Source organism: Selaginella moellendorffii, unplaced genomic scaffold (genome assembly GCF_000143415.4).
Source record: "Selaginella moellendorffii unplaced genomic scaffold, v1.0 SELMOscaffold_15, whole genome shotgun sequence".
Taxonomy (NCBI): domain Eukaryota; kingdom Viridiplantae; phylum Streptophyta; class Lycopodiopsida; order Selaginellales; family Selaginellaceae; genus Selaginella; species Selaginella moellendorffii.
Window position 1 is genome coordinate 2,375,422 of NW_003314276.1, and position 19,775 is coordinate 2,395,196.

Below are 19,775 nucleotides of genomic sequence, written 5' to 3' on the forward strand. Positions count from 1 at the left end.
GGGGTGATATATGACAGAAGACATTGTTTCGACAGCAGCTATGATCGAGTGGTGATCAGATTCTTCAGAAGGCTAAAGCACTCAACTTTGCATGTGAAGACTACACCGATGAGATGCCACCGGTTATTTTGTTTACATGTCCTGATCGAGAAACTAAGACGATTTTACAGTGGACCACTTTGATCAAGGAAGAGTTTATTTCGTACATACGGAATTCTGCACAGTCGAGCAAGAAAAGGAAGTTCGAGGTACATACAGCTCGAAAAGCTGTATACGATAAAAAGGTGAAGAAGTGGAGGATTACTGATTGTGTGGTAAACGAAGCAATGCCACACTATATCGGTGAAGACGCTGTGCAATGGACGAGTTGAATTTGGACACACTAGCTCCCATTTTCCTGGACCAGCTTTTCGATGGCTACAGGAAATGGTGCTTGCAAGAGCCCGAGCCAAGCCAATAAGGAAGAAAGAGTTCCACCAAAAAAATTAAAATAGAGGGCATTCTCTGTGTGAATGAAGCGATCTTTCATCCGAGCTATGCACTTCTCGGCATCATCCTCGAACCATGTTTTTGATCTGGAGAGAGCAGTGGAGCGAATCTCGAGCCAAGAGAGCTGCCCAATTGTGTCCGACTACGCCCCTCTCCTCCGCCAGTGCTCCAAGCAAAGATCCCTCCACTCGGGAAGGCGGCTCCACGCGCAAATCCTCCGCCACCGCCTGGATCGCCACACTCTCCTCTGCAATCTTCTCGTCCAGATGTATGGCCGCTGCGGCTGTCTCGATGAGGCCAGATCCATCTTCGACAAGACCCCGGAGAGGAACCTCTTCTCGTGGAGCATCATGATCGCAGCATATGCCCAGAACGGGCATCCTACTTTTGCGCTTGCGGTGTACCGAGAGATGCTCCAGCGATCCATCCACGCAATCGACAGCACCACGTACGTGAGCGCGCTCAGCGCTTGCTCGGCGCTGGGCGATCTAGAAACGGGTAAATCCATCCACGAACGAATCCTCTCCAGCAAGCTTGAGATCGACGCTTTTCTGGGCACAGCACTGATCAGCATGTACTCCAAGTGTGGATGCCTGGAAGAAGCTCACGAGTGCTTTGATTGCGTTCTTCGCAAGGATATCGTCGTGTGGAACGCGATGATTGCGGCATTTGCCCAGAATGGGCATCCACAGCGCGCGCTAAACTTCTTCCATGCGATCCCGCGGGGTGAGCTCCAGCCCAACAATCTCACGCTGGTAAGCGCGCTGGACGCGTGCTCGGATCTGGCCGCGCTGGAGGAGGGAAGGAAGATCCACGCGCTGATCGAATCGTCGCCGGAGCTGACGCTGGGTGGGAGCATGGGGAATGCGCTCGTCAATCTCTACGGCAAATGCGGGAGGGCGATCGATGCGAGGGCCGTGTTTGATGCGCTCCGCCCGAGAACTGTGGTGTCGTGGACATCCATGATCGCGGCCTACGCGCAAAACGGGCACAGCGATCAAGCGCTGGAGCTGTTCCAGCGGATGGACATGGCGCCCAATGGCGTGACGCTCTTGAGCGTGCTCCAGGCCTGCGTGGGAAGGCTCGATCGGCTGCGCGAGATCCATGCCACTGCGGAGTCGCGAGGATTGGCCAGGGATCTCTCGGTGGCAAACACGCTCATCGATGTCTACGGCAAGTGCGAGGACGTGGATGGAGCGAGGGCGGTGTTTGATTCCATCCCGATCAAGAACGTTGTCTCCTGGAACGCGATGATCGCAGCCTACGCGCACAATTGGCATACCAATCCCGCAGTAGAGCTGTTCCATCGCATGGATTTGGAAGGAGCAATGCCCAACGCGATTACCTTCGTCACTGTTCTAGGCGCATGCCCGCCTTCTTCTTCTTCCACGCATATATGGAATCGGAGTCAGAATATCCCAGAGAATCAGACTCTGGATCTGAATATTCAAGGAAATCAGAATATGCAAAAGATTCGTGGGTTTTCCCTCGCGCTGGGCGCCCAGATCCACGAGAGGATCGTCGCGTCCGGGCTCCAATCCGATGTGATCGTCGCGACTGCGGTGCTGACCATGTATGGGCGATGCCAGCGGCTGGATGTGGCGGGGCGCGTCTTCCTGGAGATCGGCGGCGCCAAGAACGCCGTGTCGTGGAACGCGCTCATCAACGCCTGCGTCGAGAATGGCGAGTGCGATGCGGCCTTGCGGCTGTTTTTCAGGATGATGAGCGAGCACTCCGTCCAGCCTAATGGCCTCACCTTCGTGGCGGCGCTCGAGGCGTCTTCGGCGCTGGGCGATCTGGCCACCGGCAAAGCTATCCACGAGAGAATCGTCGATCTGGCGATGGACGCCGAGACCGTGGTGACCAACGCGCTCATAACGATGTATGGAAGATGCGGCAGCCTGAGCGACGCTAGAAAGGTTCTCGAGTCAAGCTCGTCGAGAGATGTAGTGTCGTGGAATGCGATGATCGCAGCATATGCCCAGAATGGGCATCACAAGGAGGTACTAGATCTATACTGGGCAATGCTGCTCGAAGGATACAGGCCCGTGGAGGCCACTTTTCTTCCACTCCTCGACGCCTGCTGCTGCCTCCGAGATGTCGAGTCCGAGCACCGCAAAGGCTCTCACGCAGGGAAAACGATCCACGCTCACATACGGCTCGCTGGCTTCGATGGCTCCCCGCTGCTCGACTCGGCGCTCGTCAACATGTATGGCAAGGTCGGAAACCTCGACTCCGCCATGGTGGTGTTTACACAAATGCGGGAGCGAGACGCCATCACTTGGACTGCTATGATCTCCTCGTACGCCCAGCATGGGCATAGCAGGCAAGCACTCTCACTCTTTAGTTCCATGCTGCTGGACGGCATCGCCACCGATGCTGTGACGCTCGCCTGTGTAAGTTCGGCGTGCAGCCACTCGGGAGACGTGAAGCTCGGGTGGGACTACTTCGTGTCGAGTGTGCGCGACTTTGGCGAGCGGCCAACTTTCGAGCACTATGTGGTGATGTCGGATATGCTCAGCCGAGCTGGGAGGCTCCAGGAGGCCGAGGATTTGCTGAGAAGTATGCCGTTCCAGCCGGACTTGGTGTCGTGGAGGACGCTGCTCAGTGCGTGCTCGAATCACAACAATCCCCACGTTGGAAAACGAGTCGCCGATCGTATCCTAGAGCTGAGTCCCAGCGATCCTGCAGCATTGGTTTTGCTGTCCAACATATACTCGGCCGCAGGGATGAGTGATGAGGCCGAGAAGTTGAGGCGAGAACACAAGATCGGGGTTTGGAATTCGATTTGTCAATTTCATTAAAAGCGCGTTTGCGGAGCAGGGAATGAAGACTCCCCTGCGATCGTAAGGAGTAAACACGAGCTTCGTGATCATGTCGCTTGGCTTCGAAAACAGATCGAGAATAATGGTGATGAGATCTCACGTCCCAGGAGATCGATCATTATCCATACTGCTGGTTTGTGGGGACAAATTCGAAATCCAGAGTAGCCAGCGGTCTACACTTGAAGTGTTCAGCACAGAAACAATTTGTCAGGAGGGAGCCCCAGCTGTTGGAGCTTCTTGGAGCAAGCACCAAATGAACCGATGCCCATTTCGCTGTGTCATCCTTAGACGTTTTCATGTGCCCACACATTGTGCCAACTGTGACTATCCCACAGGTGTTTGCATAGACTTTCAAATGTGGCATTGGTAAATTATCTCCAAAGGTAGGTGGTATCAATGCCACATATGTAATATCTAGAAGATCAATTTATTGAACATCATGCTAAATTTCATAAATTGCAATCTAACTTATAACACTTGATATAATCCCTTCCACTGAACAAGGAGCTCTTAGACAAACAATATATCATAAGATTGAGAAAACAAACTAATATTAAATCATCCACTTTGTACTCTATAAGTGGATGATGATGAGAGTTATAGTGATTTTGTTGTCTTATTTGTATGTAGCCTAAAGTGTTTAACATACTCCATTAAAAGAAGTGGAAGAATACTTGTTAAATATAGATCTTAAGACTTAATATTGTTAGCTCGTTGCAATCATGAAAGTAAACTCAATGATATATGTATACTGAAGATATAACAAATAACTATCCCAATCTAAATGCTAAAGGTTCATCTACTTTGTTATCATCTTTTGAAGGTTCGAACAAATCGTTCCACCAAACTATTTGTCTGTGGATGATAAACACTTGTGAAAGTGTAGTGTATCCCCAAACAAGATGTTAAAACATGAAATGTCTCAACCATAAATGTAAAACCATTATTCGAGAGAATCTGCTCTAAACAAGAATGCTAGGACATTACTTGATTGAGGAGGAAATATCTAATAGTACTAGTAAGAGCACTAACTTCCATTTAATGAGTTAAGTAGTCAGAAGCAATAATGATATATTCATTACTAGTAGTCGACCATGAAAAAGACCCTATTAGATCACCAACTCAAACAGATGGAAAACTATAATTAACTCTAATTATCCTTCTGCAATATGAAGGAGAGTATTACAAACTTGGCACCAAATGCAGTTATTCATATACCAAATAACATCATGTTATATCTCCAGTCAATAAAAAGATCTATAGAATTTCTTAATCACACGACAATATTCCATATGCCCATTTAGAATAGAAGAATTATAATAGGCATAGAGAAAGTGTTGAATAAAACATGAAGGCACCTCCAACCATAAATCATTAGGATCAGTCCCTATAAAATAAAGAAGGTTATCTTCAAAATGATATTAAGAATGTAAATGCTAAAATGGTAAGTCATTACCAAATGATATAGGATTCTCAAATTTATTACAAAGTTTTTGGATCTACCACCCAACCTTTTAAGCTTCACAAACCATGTCAAGAGAAAGTAAATTTTGCTCCACACCTTATGGACATTAAATATCAAGTACAACAACTATTAACGATACAAAACCCTTGTTCAAAAAGTCCATTAACGCTAGAACAATAAGTTCATTAGGAATAGGAGAAAAGAGTGAAGAAGGGAGATGAGTTCAAGAAAAAGCATTAGCATCAACCATAAAACTCTTGGGTAATAAACAATTTCAAAATTATATATCTAAAGTTTCAGGGCCCAAACCAAATAACATCACTAAAAACTCATATAAAGTAAATAATATATGAAAAGTAATTTTAGAAATATCCTTTTCAGCCATTGGCATTTACCAGTATCCAAAAGTAAAATCTAACTCAATGAATTAATAACCTCTCCCCAAATGATTTAGGAAATCAACAATATGAGGAAGAGGGTACACATCTAGGATAATCACTTTATTTAATGAACAATAGTCAATGTAGAAGTGAATGCTTCAATTAGGCTTTATCATAAGATGAGGTTCACATACCTAAAGACTCCAAGACTTTTGGATAACACCCTTTTCTAACATTTTCTTGACGTTTATGTGTAAAATCTTGATCTTCTTTGATGACTGAGGCAAAATTGAAGCTTTGATTGGATAGGCATCCTCAGTTGAGATAGAATGACGTGTTGCAATCTTAGCCTCAGACAACATATTAAAGTTGAAGAGATCAACATACTCTTTCTTGAGTTGATCCACCACTGCAACATAAAGACTATTTGAGGGATCTAGAGAGGGAATAAAGGAGCAAGATAGAAACACAATAAGAATAATAGGGAGAAAAAAGTGATGGAAGTAAAGGTAAAAGTGGAAGGATGAAAGGGAATAAAAGTGAGAGGAATGTGTAAACAACCAAAGCGAGAGACGATTCATAAGGGTTCAAATATAAAGGGAAAGGGCCTATGAATAATAGTGCACTTCCTTTTTTAATCGGTTAAAAGTATTGGGATACTTGCGGTTAAGTGTCCATGGGTTTGAATAATATTAGGCTGGATGACCTCTCAGGAAGTCCAAATCCAAAAGCTTACATTTGGTATTAGAGCAGTCTCAGGTCCAACTTTGTTGGTTGGCTTAGGGAAATCGCATCACATGTTGATTGACATTTGGTAAGTCTAGTTTGCTCTGGCTGGGCTTGATTGACATTTGGTTGATTGACATTTGGCAAGTCTAGTTTGCTCTGGCTGGGTTTGATTGACATTTGGCAAATCTAGTTTGCTTTGGCTGGGCTCGACTTGAGGGGTAGGGTGTCAAGAGAGTGGGGCTTTTGGGAGAGCTGCGGCTTTTAGTTTTCATTCACGAGGGCATGAACTTGTAGGGAAGTGTGGTGGATTATAAAGAACTAAAGAGAATAACTCAAGAAATAATCTATAGAGGTTCAAATATAAAAGGAAAGGACCCAAGAATAAAAGTGCACTCAGTTAAGGGTCTTGGGATATTAAATATGAGGAAGTATAAAACAAGAGGGAGCAACAACAAAAGATCTCCTATTATTTTCTCTGTATTGGTTGATATAAGCTTGAGTTTATTTTCTATTGCTCAGTTTGTTGCCACACATTGCCATCTATAGCTGCATTACACGGCAGAGGCAACTCAAGTTTATTGAGTTTGAACTTCAATTGTTTCGGGTGGTGCTAAGTCAAGTTTTTGACCTCATCCTTGGTATGGATTGGTTGTAGTGCAATTATGCCAACTGTGATTTTGAGATAAAAATGAGTTTGGAAAGTAAACATTGAATAAATTATATAAGCAACTAATTTTTCCATTCTACGTTAGCCACTTAACCACACTTTTGACCATTTAAAGGAGTCTCACTCACAACCTTCATAAATTTTATTCCCAACTTAAGGATATAATAACCCTGTGAATGACATTTATATCATTGAACCTTTGCACTTACTCCAAGTGCTCCATGAATCCCATGACTGACACTTAAAGGTACCATTAATATATTAACCTATTACGTTAAAGCCATGCCCATTCACCTCGATAGTCTAAGACCATCTGCATCACAGTCCCATCTCTCAAAGACTAGGCCCTTCATACATAAATAATCATCCCTTAACCACACCTTAGCACCCTTAGAATGCTTAGAGACATAGGGAACATCCTTCCCCAATATCCCTTCTTTAGTCCTTACCAACTCCTTGTAAGTGACTAAATTTTTCTGCCCATTCACCCTTGTCACATTGGTAATTCAAGACTACCTACATCACAGTCTTGTCTCTCAAAAACTAGGCCATCCGTCCATGAGTGGTCATCCTTTGACCACACCTTAACACCCTTAGGATGCCTAAAGATATAAAGAACACCCTTCTCAAATATCCTTGCTTCCATTCCCCCTAAGTCCCTCTCCCTCCACGGCCATACTTGCCAACATTGCCACTGGGTCAAGGCTAAAAGGCCTAACCATTAAATCTCATTGACTTTTGAGATTTTTTCACTATATAATTGTATCTTTCGTCACTATACTAGAGGACTGCTCATTTTCCTTTCTATAGTCCGAGACTTTGGGATGATATTTTAAAATACCGTGGCCTTATGCGAGCCTCGTGGTTACTTTCCCCACCTTCTACCCTTAAATGCCTTAGTCATGTGGCTAGAGTGAAGTTCCAATGAGCCATGCCAAGTATTAAAGTAGGTAGTGCCACCCACATTTGGATTGGGAACATCGACTATTAGATCTCTTGGGGGAGTTAGAGTTGGCTCATGAAACTTCACCAAGTTACCATGCTTGTCTCTCTATATTCACTTTAGCTTTGAATTCTTTAATCGTTATATCATCACCCAACATATGGGTGTAGCCTTCTTTGGTCACATTAGTTTTTTCTAGCCAACTGACTCCATTGAAGTCCTCCTCCTATTATACTTTTGGAGCTCATCAAACCCTCCAGGGTCTAAGAGATGATCGCTTTGGGCTTTTACCCTCGGACTCAGACTTGGACTTGGACTTGGACTCAGTCTTGGTCTCGAATTCGGTTTCGGACTCAGTCTCAGTCTTAGTCTCGGTCTTGGTCTCGATCTTGATCTTGGTCTCAATCTTGGACTCAGTCTTGGTCTCGAATTCGGTTTCGGACTCAGTCTCAGTCTTAGTCTCGGTCTCGGTCTCCATCTCGATCTCGGTCTCGATCTCGATCTCGGTCTCAATCTTGGACTCAATCTCAGACTCCATCTCAAGTCTATCTTGGACTCCATCTTAGGTCCATATCAGACTCCATCTCGGACTTCCATTTTGGGTCTATCTCGGACTCCTTCTCAGACTCCATCTTTAGTTCCTTTGTGAGACACAAATCCCTAAGCCCCAAAGTGGAGCTAAAAGGGTGCCATGTGGTAGTGGCTGAAGTGAAAGCCAAACAAGCGTAACATATTTGGATTAAAAGCTCCGACTTGAGGAGTCGAGAGCGGGAGTGGAACTCCCGATGCAGTGCTCAAGAAACAAGCATGAAGCAAGCAATAAAAGAGTCTCTAGAAAAGAGACATAAGAGGACTCGAGATGCAGTTCGAGATGGAGTCCGAGATGGACTCAAGATGGAGTCTGAGATGGACCAAGATGGAGTCCGAGATGGAGTCCGAGATGAAGTCCAAGATGAACCCGAGATGGAGTTCGAGATGGACCGAGATGGACCCGAGATGCAGTCTGAGATGGAGTCTGAGATGGACCCGAGATGGAGTCCAAGATGGACCCAAGATGGAGTCTAAGATGGACCAAGATGGAGTTCAAGATGGAGTTCGAGATGGACTAAGATAGAGTCCGAGATGGAGTCCAAGATGGACCCAAGATGGAGTCTAAGATGGACCTGAGATGGAATCCGAGATAGAGTCTGAGAAGGACCCAAGATGGAGTCTGAGGTTGAGACTGAGGCCGACTCGAGCCCAAGGCCAAGCCTGAGGCCAAGGCCGAGTCATACCATTTGATGAAATAGTAGGCTTATACTACACTCGCTACAAGCTAAAATCTCTGGGCCGATAAATTGTCAAATTCAAAATTTCGGACGACCGGCCTAGTTGTCCAAATGACAAAACTTGGACACGGGTGGCAAAGTGTAGTCCAAACTTCGTTTTCTTGGCCAAACTGACTCCACTGGAGTCCTCCCCCTTCTATACTTTTGGAGCTCACCAAACCCCCTAGAGTCTGGGAGACGAACGCTTTAGGCTTTCACCCTCGGACTCGGACTCGAACTCGGGCCAGTTTGGCCCAAGAAGGCTGTACCCAAGTGTTGGGTGATGGGAAGTCCAAGGCTAGAGTGAATATGGACCGATAAACAAGGTAGCTTGGTGAAGTGTTCAAGAGCTGGCTCTAATTCCCTTGGGAAATTGAATGGTCGATGCTCCTAGTCCAAGCGTGGGTGGCACTACCTACTTGGATGCCTGGCGTGGCTAACGGAACCTTGCTCTAAGCCCATTGCTAAAGCACCCAAAAGCGGAAGGTGGGGAGAGTACTCATGAGGCTCGCATAGGGCCATGGTGTTCCAAAATATTGTCCCAAAGTCCCAGACTATGGAAAGGAAGAAGGGCAATCCTCTGATGTAGTAACCAAGGCTACGGTCATATGGTGTGGAAGTCCCAAAGGACAATGGGATTTAGTGGTCGAGCCGGTGAGCCTTGACCCAGTAGCAGTATCGGCGAATACAACCATGGACAGAAAGGGACTTGGTAGGGATTGGAAAAGGGATATTGGGGAATTCTATTCCCTATGTCTATGAGCATCCTAAAGATGCTAAGGAGTGGATCTAAGATGACCACTTATGGATGGATGGCTTAGTCTATGAAAGATGGGACTGTGAGGCAAGTAGTGTTGGACCACTAGTGTGGCAAAGGTAAATAAACATGGCCTTAGCGTAACGGGTTAATATGTCGGTGATACCTTTGGGTGTTAGTCATGAGATCAAACAAGTGGAGCACTTGGACCAAGTGCAAAGGTTGAGTGGCATGGATGCCACTCTCGGGGCTAGCAAACCCCAAATTCTAAATTGGACTTATGGAGGTTGTGAATGACACTCCTTCAAGTGGTTAGAGGTGTGGTTAAGTGACTAAAGTAAAATTACATGCTTACAACTTGGTATCGGAGCTGTTCTTTAGTCTGACTTTTATTGGTGCTCAAGTATATCACCGCTTGTGTTGGCATCGGAAGGTTGTAGGAGTGGGCCTATCCTTAAGGAGTAGCAAGTCAGGAGGACATGGCTCTCCACTACAGTTCATGTGTGAACTTGTAGGCAAGGTAGTGGATAGAAAAGGACCAATGAGGGAACGACTTTGGGATCTTAGGAATAATATAAGGTTTTTCTCAGAGAGTTGAGGATGTGATCCAGATGAGCATTTGACTTAGCAAATTAGCTAATGTAGTTGTGATAAATAACTATAGTTAGGATCACGGGGAAGGTAGAGACTCCAAAACAATGAAGGAGTCACAAGATTACCATCATATGGTTGAGGTTGGTGCTCATGAATTTGAGACCAGAATTGATGACCGTAGGAGGTCAAATACGGAGGAAGATATAAGTCCTTAAAACACTAGCTGGGCTACCTTTTATAAATGCTAGAACAAACCCAAGGAGTTGGGGGTGTGCTCAGAGGATGAGTTGGTATTCCCATCATTTGGATGGATAGTCCTAAAGGGCAAAGGTAACCCATGGAAAACGGGGAATGATCAAGTGTTAAAGCAACACTTGCAAAGATGGTCTTTGTGGGATATGAATACAACAAGATGTATTCTTGTGAATTGACACTTCAACACTAGGACCTCATAGGTCATTTGATTAGCAAAGTACAAAAAATTGGATGACTCAAGTAGAGTCCGGGAATGGTTCTAAGGGATTGGTAGAAGCATTTGGACTGAGGCATGTTGTGCCTTACAAAGGATGGGGACGATCATAAGAACTAAGTATAAGAACAGTGAGTATCTCATTGATGGCAGAACATGCCATACTAAAGTCGTAGGAAAAGTGTTCCCCAAAAAAGAAAACAACTTTGGCACAAAATTGTGCATAAACTTTATAGTGCAGTGCTAATGGATAGTTGGTATGAGAAACAACTGTATTAGTCTTGGAAAAAACCTAGACATAAGTAAAAAGTGTCATAAGGGTAAACTCGTGGAGCTAATGGTGTGGAGACACCGAATGTGCCAAGGTGTGATGCCTTGAGGTTAAGTTGGTGGGTTCATAAGAACCCCTTCTCAAAGGAACCCTAACGGAAATGGGAATGACATAGCCTAAGCTGGAAGGTATGTAGTTGGAGTGTGATGACAAATAATGATGGAGGTGTGGAAGCACCAGCAATGAGTTGTAGGACTTGACCACTATAAGGCAATTAAGCAAAAGGTGCAAAATAATTAGTTAAATTAGTAAAAAGTAACTACCTTAGACTTTTTATTAGGATAAGGAAGTTGAATATACCCTTATAGAGGATAAATTGTTTATGTTGCGATATAGTAAGTCAATGTCATAAAGGAAATGCTCATTAAAAAAGGCTATCATTAGGACACTCAAACACTCTAAAACACCAAAAAGTGGTATTTGGTGTCATGAGGGCATTAGATAAGGCCTAAGGGACTAAGTCCCTAACAAATGATGGGTAGTAAATGTTATCCAATATCCAAAGTTATGGAGACAAAAGTAATCCATTTATCCGAATTGAACAAAGCCAAAAAAAGATTTTGGCAAGACTAGTGGTGGGCATATAAAGGCCCATAAGTAACAACGATAATCCCAGTGTATGGGATTACAAGGTGACCTTACTCAGATTGAGGAACCACTCCCTAAGCTATCAAGTAAATTCATCCCTAAGAATATTTGCTAAGGCATGGTAGAAAGTGCAAAGCTATCCTCCTAGTCTAGAAGAGAATAACCGAAAGAAACGTATGAAGCCAAAAGCAAATAGTAAAGGGATAGAACCGAACCATATTAATTGAAGGGCATAACCAAGGGTGGTTATACAAGTTGGGAGTGAAGAATTAAAAGGGTGCTCGAATGTGTTATTACTAGCAATTATGATGCCATAAAGAGTCTAAAATATGGAATTATCCATGTTAGACTATATAGCAAGTAGAAAGCTTGCGAAAGGAGAGGCCTTAGCAAGCTAAGGGACAGAGTTCCTTCAATGTTCCCAAAGATAATTCTAGGTAATTTAGTACCTAAAAAACTAAATGTAAATGGTTCATAGAATGCGCGAAATCAAAGTGGCACAGTAGAAGCATGGTCTTAGAGCTTACTATGAGGCAATGCTATCAAAATTTGGGAAGAAATTCCCGAGTGTTCAAAATGATGGCTTTAAACAAAAGTCGATGGTTAAGGACTTTCACGCTTATGCATGAACCATGTTATAGTGGTCAAATGACTTGCTAAGCTAGGTTGGCAAGTCGGGGGAACAAGTATCCTAGTTGAAGGTGCTTACTTCAAAAGAGGCAGCCTATGGGGCCAAGTATGGAGGAGTCCATGCATGATCACAAACTTGTCAAGTGAGAGGACTTAGCAGTGTAGAGGAACTAAGTTCCTAAGCTGTGATCTATAATGTGCTGTAAGTATAAATTGGTGCACCAGTGTGGGGAGTCATGCCTGGCATCCTGGGTAATGCCATCCGTAGATGCATATACAGAGCTTAGATTTGAATCCCAACCCTCTAGTGCTTGGGTTCGAGTCCCAAATCACTAGGGCATGGTGATGGTTTGAAATATGAGAACACTCATATTTCAGTGGTCATGGAGTCTCAGTGAGGAGACTGGTTTGAGCACACTGCCAAGTGGGGGATGCCCTAAAGTTGTAATGCACAGTTAGATTGCTTAGAGTGAAAGTTCGATATATCTAACTTGAACACCTTAATGCAAGTGGCACCAAGGACGTGGTGAATGAGATGGGGACACCCAGTCTCAGTTGCTATGGACCCTTGGCCAAAAGGGCTGACTTAGGTGCACCGCAAAGTGTAGGGGATGCCCCCAAGGTCATAGTTAACAAGTTAAAGGTCTAGAAGATCTAGTACCTATTGGCAAATCTGTTAAGGTGATAAAGGTTAAATCACTAGGTGATTTTACAACTAAACAAGGATGAGGTCCTTATGAGACTAAGGAATAAAGTTCCTAGTTCAAAGTGTTGTTTTGAACTATTGGTAATTGTGTGGCTTGGTCAAGGCAACCAAGTGGGAAGGTCACCTAAAGGGAAATTAGTTGTGCCAATACGATGGTATAGTGAGTCCAAGAAAATAGTCTCTATTAACGACCCATGGGAAGGTTGCAAAGTGGGGCCATGGATGGAGCCCATAGTAGAAAATGTTAAAGAGACCTACTAGGGGTGAACACCCTCTAAATTTAGCAAAGTAGAGCCTTTGCCATGGAACCAAAAGGATACCTCGAGAATGGAGGTAGTGATCGTATGTTACTTGGTACAATAATCAACAAATAAGAGTAAAAAATTAATGGCCAAGTTTGGGCCATAGAATTCATTGGAAGGAATTCAAATGGCAAAGTTAGACAAAGAACACCAATATGTTAGGTGTTAATGGATTGTGGGAAAGGAAATATGTTTCCAAGGATGGATTCCAAATGCTCTAATTTGGCAAAGATGAAAGTTCTAAAGGAGGGAGTGATAAATTAGCCAAATAATAGGGCCGTGAACAGCCCTAACCCAACTTATAATAACTAAAACTTAGTGCTAGAAGTGGCACAAAATAGAAAAGAGGATGATGGTACTCTTAAGGAGAGAACTTCCTAGAATGGGGAAGTGGAATTTGCACAATATATGCAATAAAAGGTGTCGGAGACATATAAGAAATTGACTTCAAGAAGTTAAGATTAAAAGTTTCAAAGTGGCCATTTTAGTTTAATATATTTTAAAATAAAAAATAAAAATATGGATAAATTTTAAAAAAAATAAAAACTATTGATAATGAGTAGTGAGATTAACATAGAGAAGGTCTCTCTAATGGGTTTAACAAGAAATAACCAATAAAAAAGAAAGAACCACCTCAAGTGGTCAATCGAGTTTTTATATTAAAGAGACAATACTCCTTAGAGGATGGGAAGGAATGGTAAGCCTTCGGTGTCAAACCATTGACGAATATTGGCTAGATGCCAAGGATGGAAAGGGTAATATATGTTAGTGTTACTTTATAAAATGGTTTATCATTCAATAAAGATATTAAACTTCGTTTATAGGTGGTGGAGTTTATGAGACACAAATCCCTAAGCTCAAAGTGGAGCCGAAAGGGTGCCACATGGTAGTGGCTGAAGTGAAAGCCAAACAAGCATAACATGTTTAGACTAAAAGCTTTGATTTGAAGAGTCGAGAGTGGGAGTAGAACTTTCGATGGAGTGCTCAAGAAACGAGCATGAAGCGAGTAATAAGAGAGTCTCTAGAAAAGGGACACAAGAGGACCCGAGATGCAATCTGAGATGGAGTCCAAGATGGACCCGAGATGAAGTTTGAGATGGATCGAGATGGAGTTCGAGATGGACCCGAGATGGAGTCTGAAATGGACTAAAATGGACCCAAGATGCAATCCAAGATGGAGTTCGAGATGGACCCAAGATGGAGTCCAAGATGGACCCGAGATGGAATCCAAGAAGGACCCAAGATGGAGTCCGAGGTTGAGACCAAGACTGAGACCGAGACCAAGACTAGGACCAAGACTAAGACCGAGTCTGAGCCCGAGTCCAAGTCCAAGTCCAAGTCCAAGTCCAAGTCTAAGTCCGAAGGTGAAAGCCCAAAGCGTTTATCTCCTAGACCCTAGGGGGTTTGGTGAGCTCCAAAAGTATAGAAGGGGGAGGACTATAGTGGAGCTAGTTTAGCCAGAAAAGGTCAATTTGGCCAGAAAAGGCCAATTTGGCCCAGGAAGGCTATACCCAAGTGTTGGGTGATAGGATAACCACTAAGAAGTCCAAGGCTAGAGTGAATACGGACCGACAAACAAGGTAGCTTAGTGAAGTGTTCAAAAGTCAGCTTTCCCCCGAGAGATCGAATGGTCGATGCTCCCAGTCCAAGCGTGGGTGGCACTACCTACTTGGATATTTAGTGTGGCTCAACGGAAACCTTGCTCTTGGATATTTGGTGTGGCTCAACGGAACCTTGCTCTAAGCCCATGGCTAGAGCACCCAAAGGCGAAAGGTGGGGAAAGTACCCATGAGGCTTGCGTAGGGCCACGGTATTCCAAAATATTGTCCCAAAGTCCTAGACTATGGAAAGGAAGAGGGGTAGTCCTCTGGTGTAGTGACCAAGGCTACGGTCACATGGTGTGGAAGTCCCAAAGAATAGTGGGACTTAGTGGTCGGGCTTGTGAGCCTTGACCCAGTGGTAGTGTCAGCGAATACAGCCATAGATAGAAAGGGACTTGGTAGGGATTGGAAAAGGGATATTGGGGAAGGTTGTTCCTCATGTCTATGGGCATCCTAAGGATGCTAAAGAGTGGATCTAGGATGACCATTCTATAAGCGACTAATTTTTCCATTTTACTTTAGTCACTTAACCACACCTCTGACCACTTGGAGGAGTCTCATTCACAACCTCCATCAGTCCAATTCAGGACTTGGGACTTGCTAGCCCCAAGAATGGCATCCATGCCACTCAACACTTGCACCTGGTCCAAGTGCTCCACGTGTCCGGTCCCAAGACCGACACCCAAAGGTACCACTGACATCTCGGCCCGTTACGCTAAGGCCATGCCCATTCACCTTTGCTGCACTAGTGGTCCAATACCACTTGCATCACCATCCCGTCTCTCCAAGACTAGGCCATCTGTCCACGAGTGGTCATCCTAGATCCACTCCTTAGCATCCTTAAGATGCCCACAGACCTGGGGAATCGCCTTCCCCAAAGTCCCTTTGTCAGTTCCTACCAAGTCCCTTTCTGCCCTTGGCCGTGTTTGCCAACACTGCCACTGGATCGAGGCCCACAGGCCCGACCACTAAGTCCCATGGTCCTCTGGGACTTCCTCACCACACGACTGTGTCCTTGGTCACTACCCCAGAGGACTGCTCCTCTTCCTTTCCACAGTCTAGGCCTTTGGGACAACATTTCGGAACACCGTGGCCTTACGCGAGCCACCTGGGTACTCTCCCCGCCTTTCGCCTTTAGGTGCTCTAGCCATGGGCTTAGAGCGAGGTTCCATTGAGCCATGCCTGGTATCCAAGTAGGTAGTGCCACCCACACTTGGATTGGGAGCATCGGCCAGTCGATCTCCCGGGGGAACTAGAGTCGGCTCTTGAACACTTCACCAAGCTACCCCGCTTGTCGGTCCGTATTCACTCTAGTCTTGGACTTCCCAGTGGTCAGTTCATCACCCAACACTGGGTCTGGCCTTCCTGGGCCAAACTGGCCTTTCCTGGCCAAACTGGCTCCACTGCAGTCCTCCCCCTACTATACTTTTGGAGCTCACCAAACCCCCCAGGGTCTGGGAGACGAACGCTTTGGGCTTTCACCCTCTCAGGCTCCGGACTCGGACTCGGACTCGGACTCGGACTCGGACTCGGATTCGGATTCGGACTCGGACTCGGGCTCGGGCTCGGTCTCGGGCTCGGCCTCGGTCTCGGTCTCAGTCCCGATCTCGGTCTCGGTCTCGGTCTCGGTCCCGGTCTCGGTCTCGACTTCGGACTCCATCTTGGACTCCATCTCGGACTCCATCTCGGACTCCATCTCGGACTCCATCTCGGGTCCATCTCGGGTCCATCTCGGACTCCATCTCGGACTCCATCTCAGGTCCATCTCGGACTCCATCTCGGACTCCATTTCGGGTCCATCTCGGACTCCATCTCGGACTCCATCTCGGGTCCATCTCGGACTCCATCTCGGACTCCATCTCGGACTCCATCTCGGGTCCATCTCGGGTCCATCTCGGACTCCATCTCGGACTCCATTTCGGGTCCATCTCGGGTCCATCTCGGACTCCACTTCGGACTCCAACTCGGGTCCACCTCGGACTCCACTTCGGACTCCATCTCAGACACTCCCACGTGTCATGTGTTGGTCCTTTTGGGTCCCTTTTTGGAGCCTCGCCTTTTGCTCGCTTCGTGCTCGTTCCTCGAGCACTTCGTTGGGAGTTCCACTCCCGCTCTTGACTTTTCAAGTTGGAGCTTTTGGTCCAAACGTGTTACGCTCATTTGGCTCTCGCTTCGGCCACTACCATGTGGCGCCCTTCCGGCTCCACTTTGGGGCCTAGGGATTTTGTGTCTCACACATTCATAAATGGATGGCCTAGTCTGTGAAAGACGGGATTGTGAGGCAAGTGGTGTTGGACCATTAGTATGGCAAAGGTAAATAGATATAGCCTTAGCGTAACGGGCCAATATGTCGGTGATACCTTTGGGTGTTAGTCATGAGATCAAACAAGTGGAGCACTTGGACCAAGTGCAAAGGTTGAGTGGCATGGATGCCACTCTCGGGGCTAGCAAACCCCAAATTCTAAATTGAACTTATGGAGGTTGTGAATGAGACTCAAGTGGTCGGAGGTGTGGTTAAGTGACTAAAGTAGAATGGAAAACTTAGTCACTTACATCCTTCTTGGACTCTTTCTTAAACTCCATCTTAGGTCCCATCTCAGGTCCCATCTTGGACTCGTTCTTGACACTTTTATATATCATAACACTCACCATATGTTAGTCTTTTTTGTGTCCTTTTTTAGAGACTTATTCACCAATTGCTTCATACTCATTCCTCAAGCACTTTGTTCAGAGTTCCATTCCCGCCCTCAACTTTCCAAGTTAGAGCTTTTGGTCCAAACATGTTACCCTTATTGGACTTTTACTTTAACCACTACCATGTGGCACCTTTTTAGCACCACTCTAGGGGCTCATGGATTTGTGTCTCACACTCCCTCTCCATCCACGGCCGTACTTGCCAACACCACCATTGGGTCAAGGATTGAAGGCCTGACCACTAAATCAAATTGACTTCTGAGACTTCCTCACCATATGATTGTATCCTTGGTCATACTACATAAGAGGATTGCTCATGTTCCTTTCTATAGTCTAGGACTTTGGGATGACATTTCAAAACACAGTGGCCTTACATGGGCCTCATGAGTACTCTCCCCACCTTCTGCTTTTGGGTGCCCTAACCATATGGGTAAAGTGAGGTTCCAATGAGCCATGCTAGGTATCTAAGTAGGTAATGCCACCCACACTTAGATTGGGATAATCAATTGTTCGATCTTCTAGGGAGCTAGAGCCAACTCTTAAATACTTCACCAAGTTACAATTAATTGACCGTTCGTGTTCACTCTAGCCTAAAACTCCTCAATAGTTATATCATTACCCACCACATGGGTATAGCCTTCCTTGGTTATATTGTCCTTTCCTGGCCAAATTAGCCTTTTCTAGGCAAATTGGTTTTTCTTGGCCAAACTAGCTCCATTAGAGTTTTCCCCCTTACTATACTTTTGGAGCTCACCAAACCCCCTAGGGTTTAGGAGACGATCATTTTAGGATTTCACCCTCGGACTTAGACTTAGACTCGGTCCCGATCTTAGTCTCAGTCTCAATCCCCGTCTTGGACTTCTTCTTGGGTCCATCTCAGACTCCTTCTTAAACACCTTCTCAAACTCCTTCTCAAGTCTATCTCGGGTTCATCTTGGGCCCATCTTAGACTCCATCTTAGACTCCATCTTGGGTCTTTATCTAGCGACTTGTTTATTGATCACTTTGTGCTCATTCCTTGAGCAATTCATTAAAAGTTCCACTTTTACTCTTGACTTTTTGAATTGGAGTTTTTGGTTTAAATATGTTACGCTTATTGAACTTTCACTTCAACCACTACTATGTGGCACCCTTTTGGCTCTACTTTGTTGCTTAAGGATTTGCCTCTCACAACTCCACCACCCATAGATGAAGTTCAATATCCTTATCGAAAGATAAACTTTTTTGTAAAGTAACTTCACCATAAATTACCATTTTCATCTTTAGCACCAAACCAATATTCATCAAAAAATACTCGTTAAAAAATCTTCCACTACTTGTGTGACTCCTCATTTCTTGGAAGAATCTTTGTGTTAAAACCTTCCACTATAACAGTACTAATAGAATGTTGTTGATGTTAAAGCCTCTACCTAGAAATGGAGGACACCAATCCGAAAAATATCAACAATGCCAATATATGAACCTCATCACATGCCCAATAGTGGATATCATGGCTATGACCACATCTTCATCTTTGTCCTTGAACAAAAGTAATAGTAGCATCAACCTCTATTAGAACAAAACCATCTCACATAGAAAGTGGAGATAAAGGACTTTTAGCGAGAAGTGGAAGAGGCAATATTTTATAACATTGTGTCAATTGAAAAGCATTATCAAGGTGACTAAAGTAAGTGTCGCAAATGTGTCTTCAGGTATTGAAAGTTACCTGTTGGCTAGTCCTTACAAACACTCTTTCCTTACTGCCACGATGGCAGGAGGTCGGTATTGCTAGTTCCCATTATCAGCCCCTTTTGTCCAAGTGTTAGTAAACTGGGCTTAGCATCTGTACTTAACTAGATGGACATAAGGTAGGAACTCCTATGTATTTCTAGCTGAGCATTCTCGGCCTAGCTTTTAGTTCCCTTTTGCTCTGTCTTGTACTGGCTTAACAAGAACCCTCGCGTATTGAGATTAGTCCCTCAATATCGCTACATGATAGTTTACCATGTCTGCCAAACACCCTCGCTATCATGCCCTTTATATTAGTCTCATTTCGGTCCCAAATGCTATTTATGGAAAGTGTCTAGATTTGCTCATTTGGCATATCTATGGAATGTAGAGATCAGCCTGAACACAATGGTGTTTGTCCTGTGTCCAAATTCGCAATCTAGCGCCATTCCATATTTAGTAAGTTTTGAGCTTGTCCCAAAGACTAACTCCTGATACTAAGGGAGGCTTGGGGTGAAAGCCCAAAGCGTGTGTTCCTGAAGAAGGGGGGGGCTATGGGGGGTTCCAAATGTATAGTAGGGATAGTGGGTA

General features: G+C 44.9%; 1 protein-coding gene across 1 annotated transcript; it reads left to right on the forward strand.

Moving 5' to 3' along the window:
• Window positions 1-352: 352 nt before the first annotated feature.
• LOC9641334 (pentatricopeptide repeat-containing protein At2g13600) lies at window positions 353-3,800 on the forward strand. The gene has a single exon (XM_024675779.1). The coding sequence runs from the start codon at window positions 513-515 to the stop codon at window positions 3,291-3,293; it is 2,781 nt and encodes a 926-aa protein (XP_024531547.1). The 5' UTR covers window positions 353-512; the 3' UTR covers window positions 3,294-3,800.
• The last annotated feature ends 15,975 nt before the right edge of the window (window positions 3,801-19,775 follow it).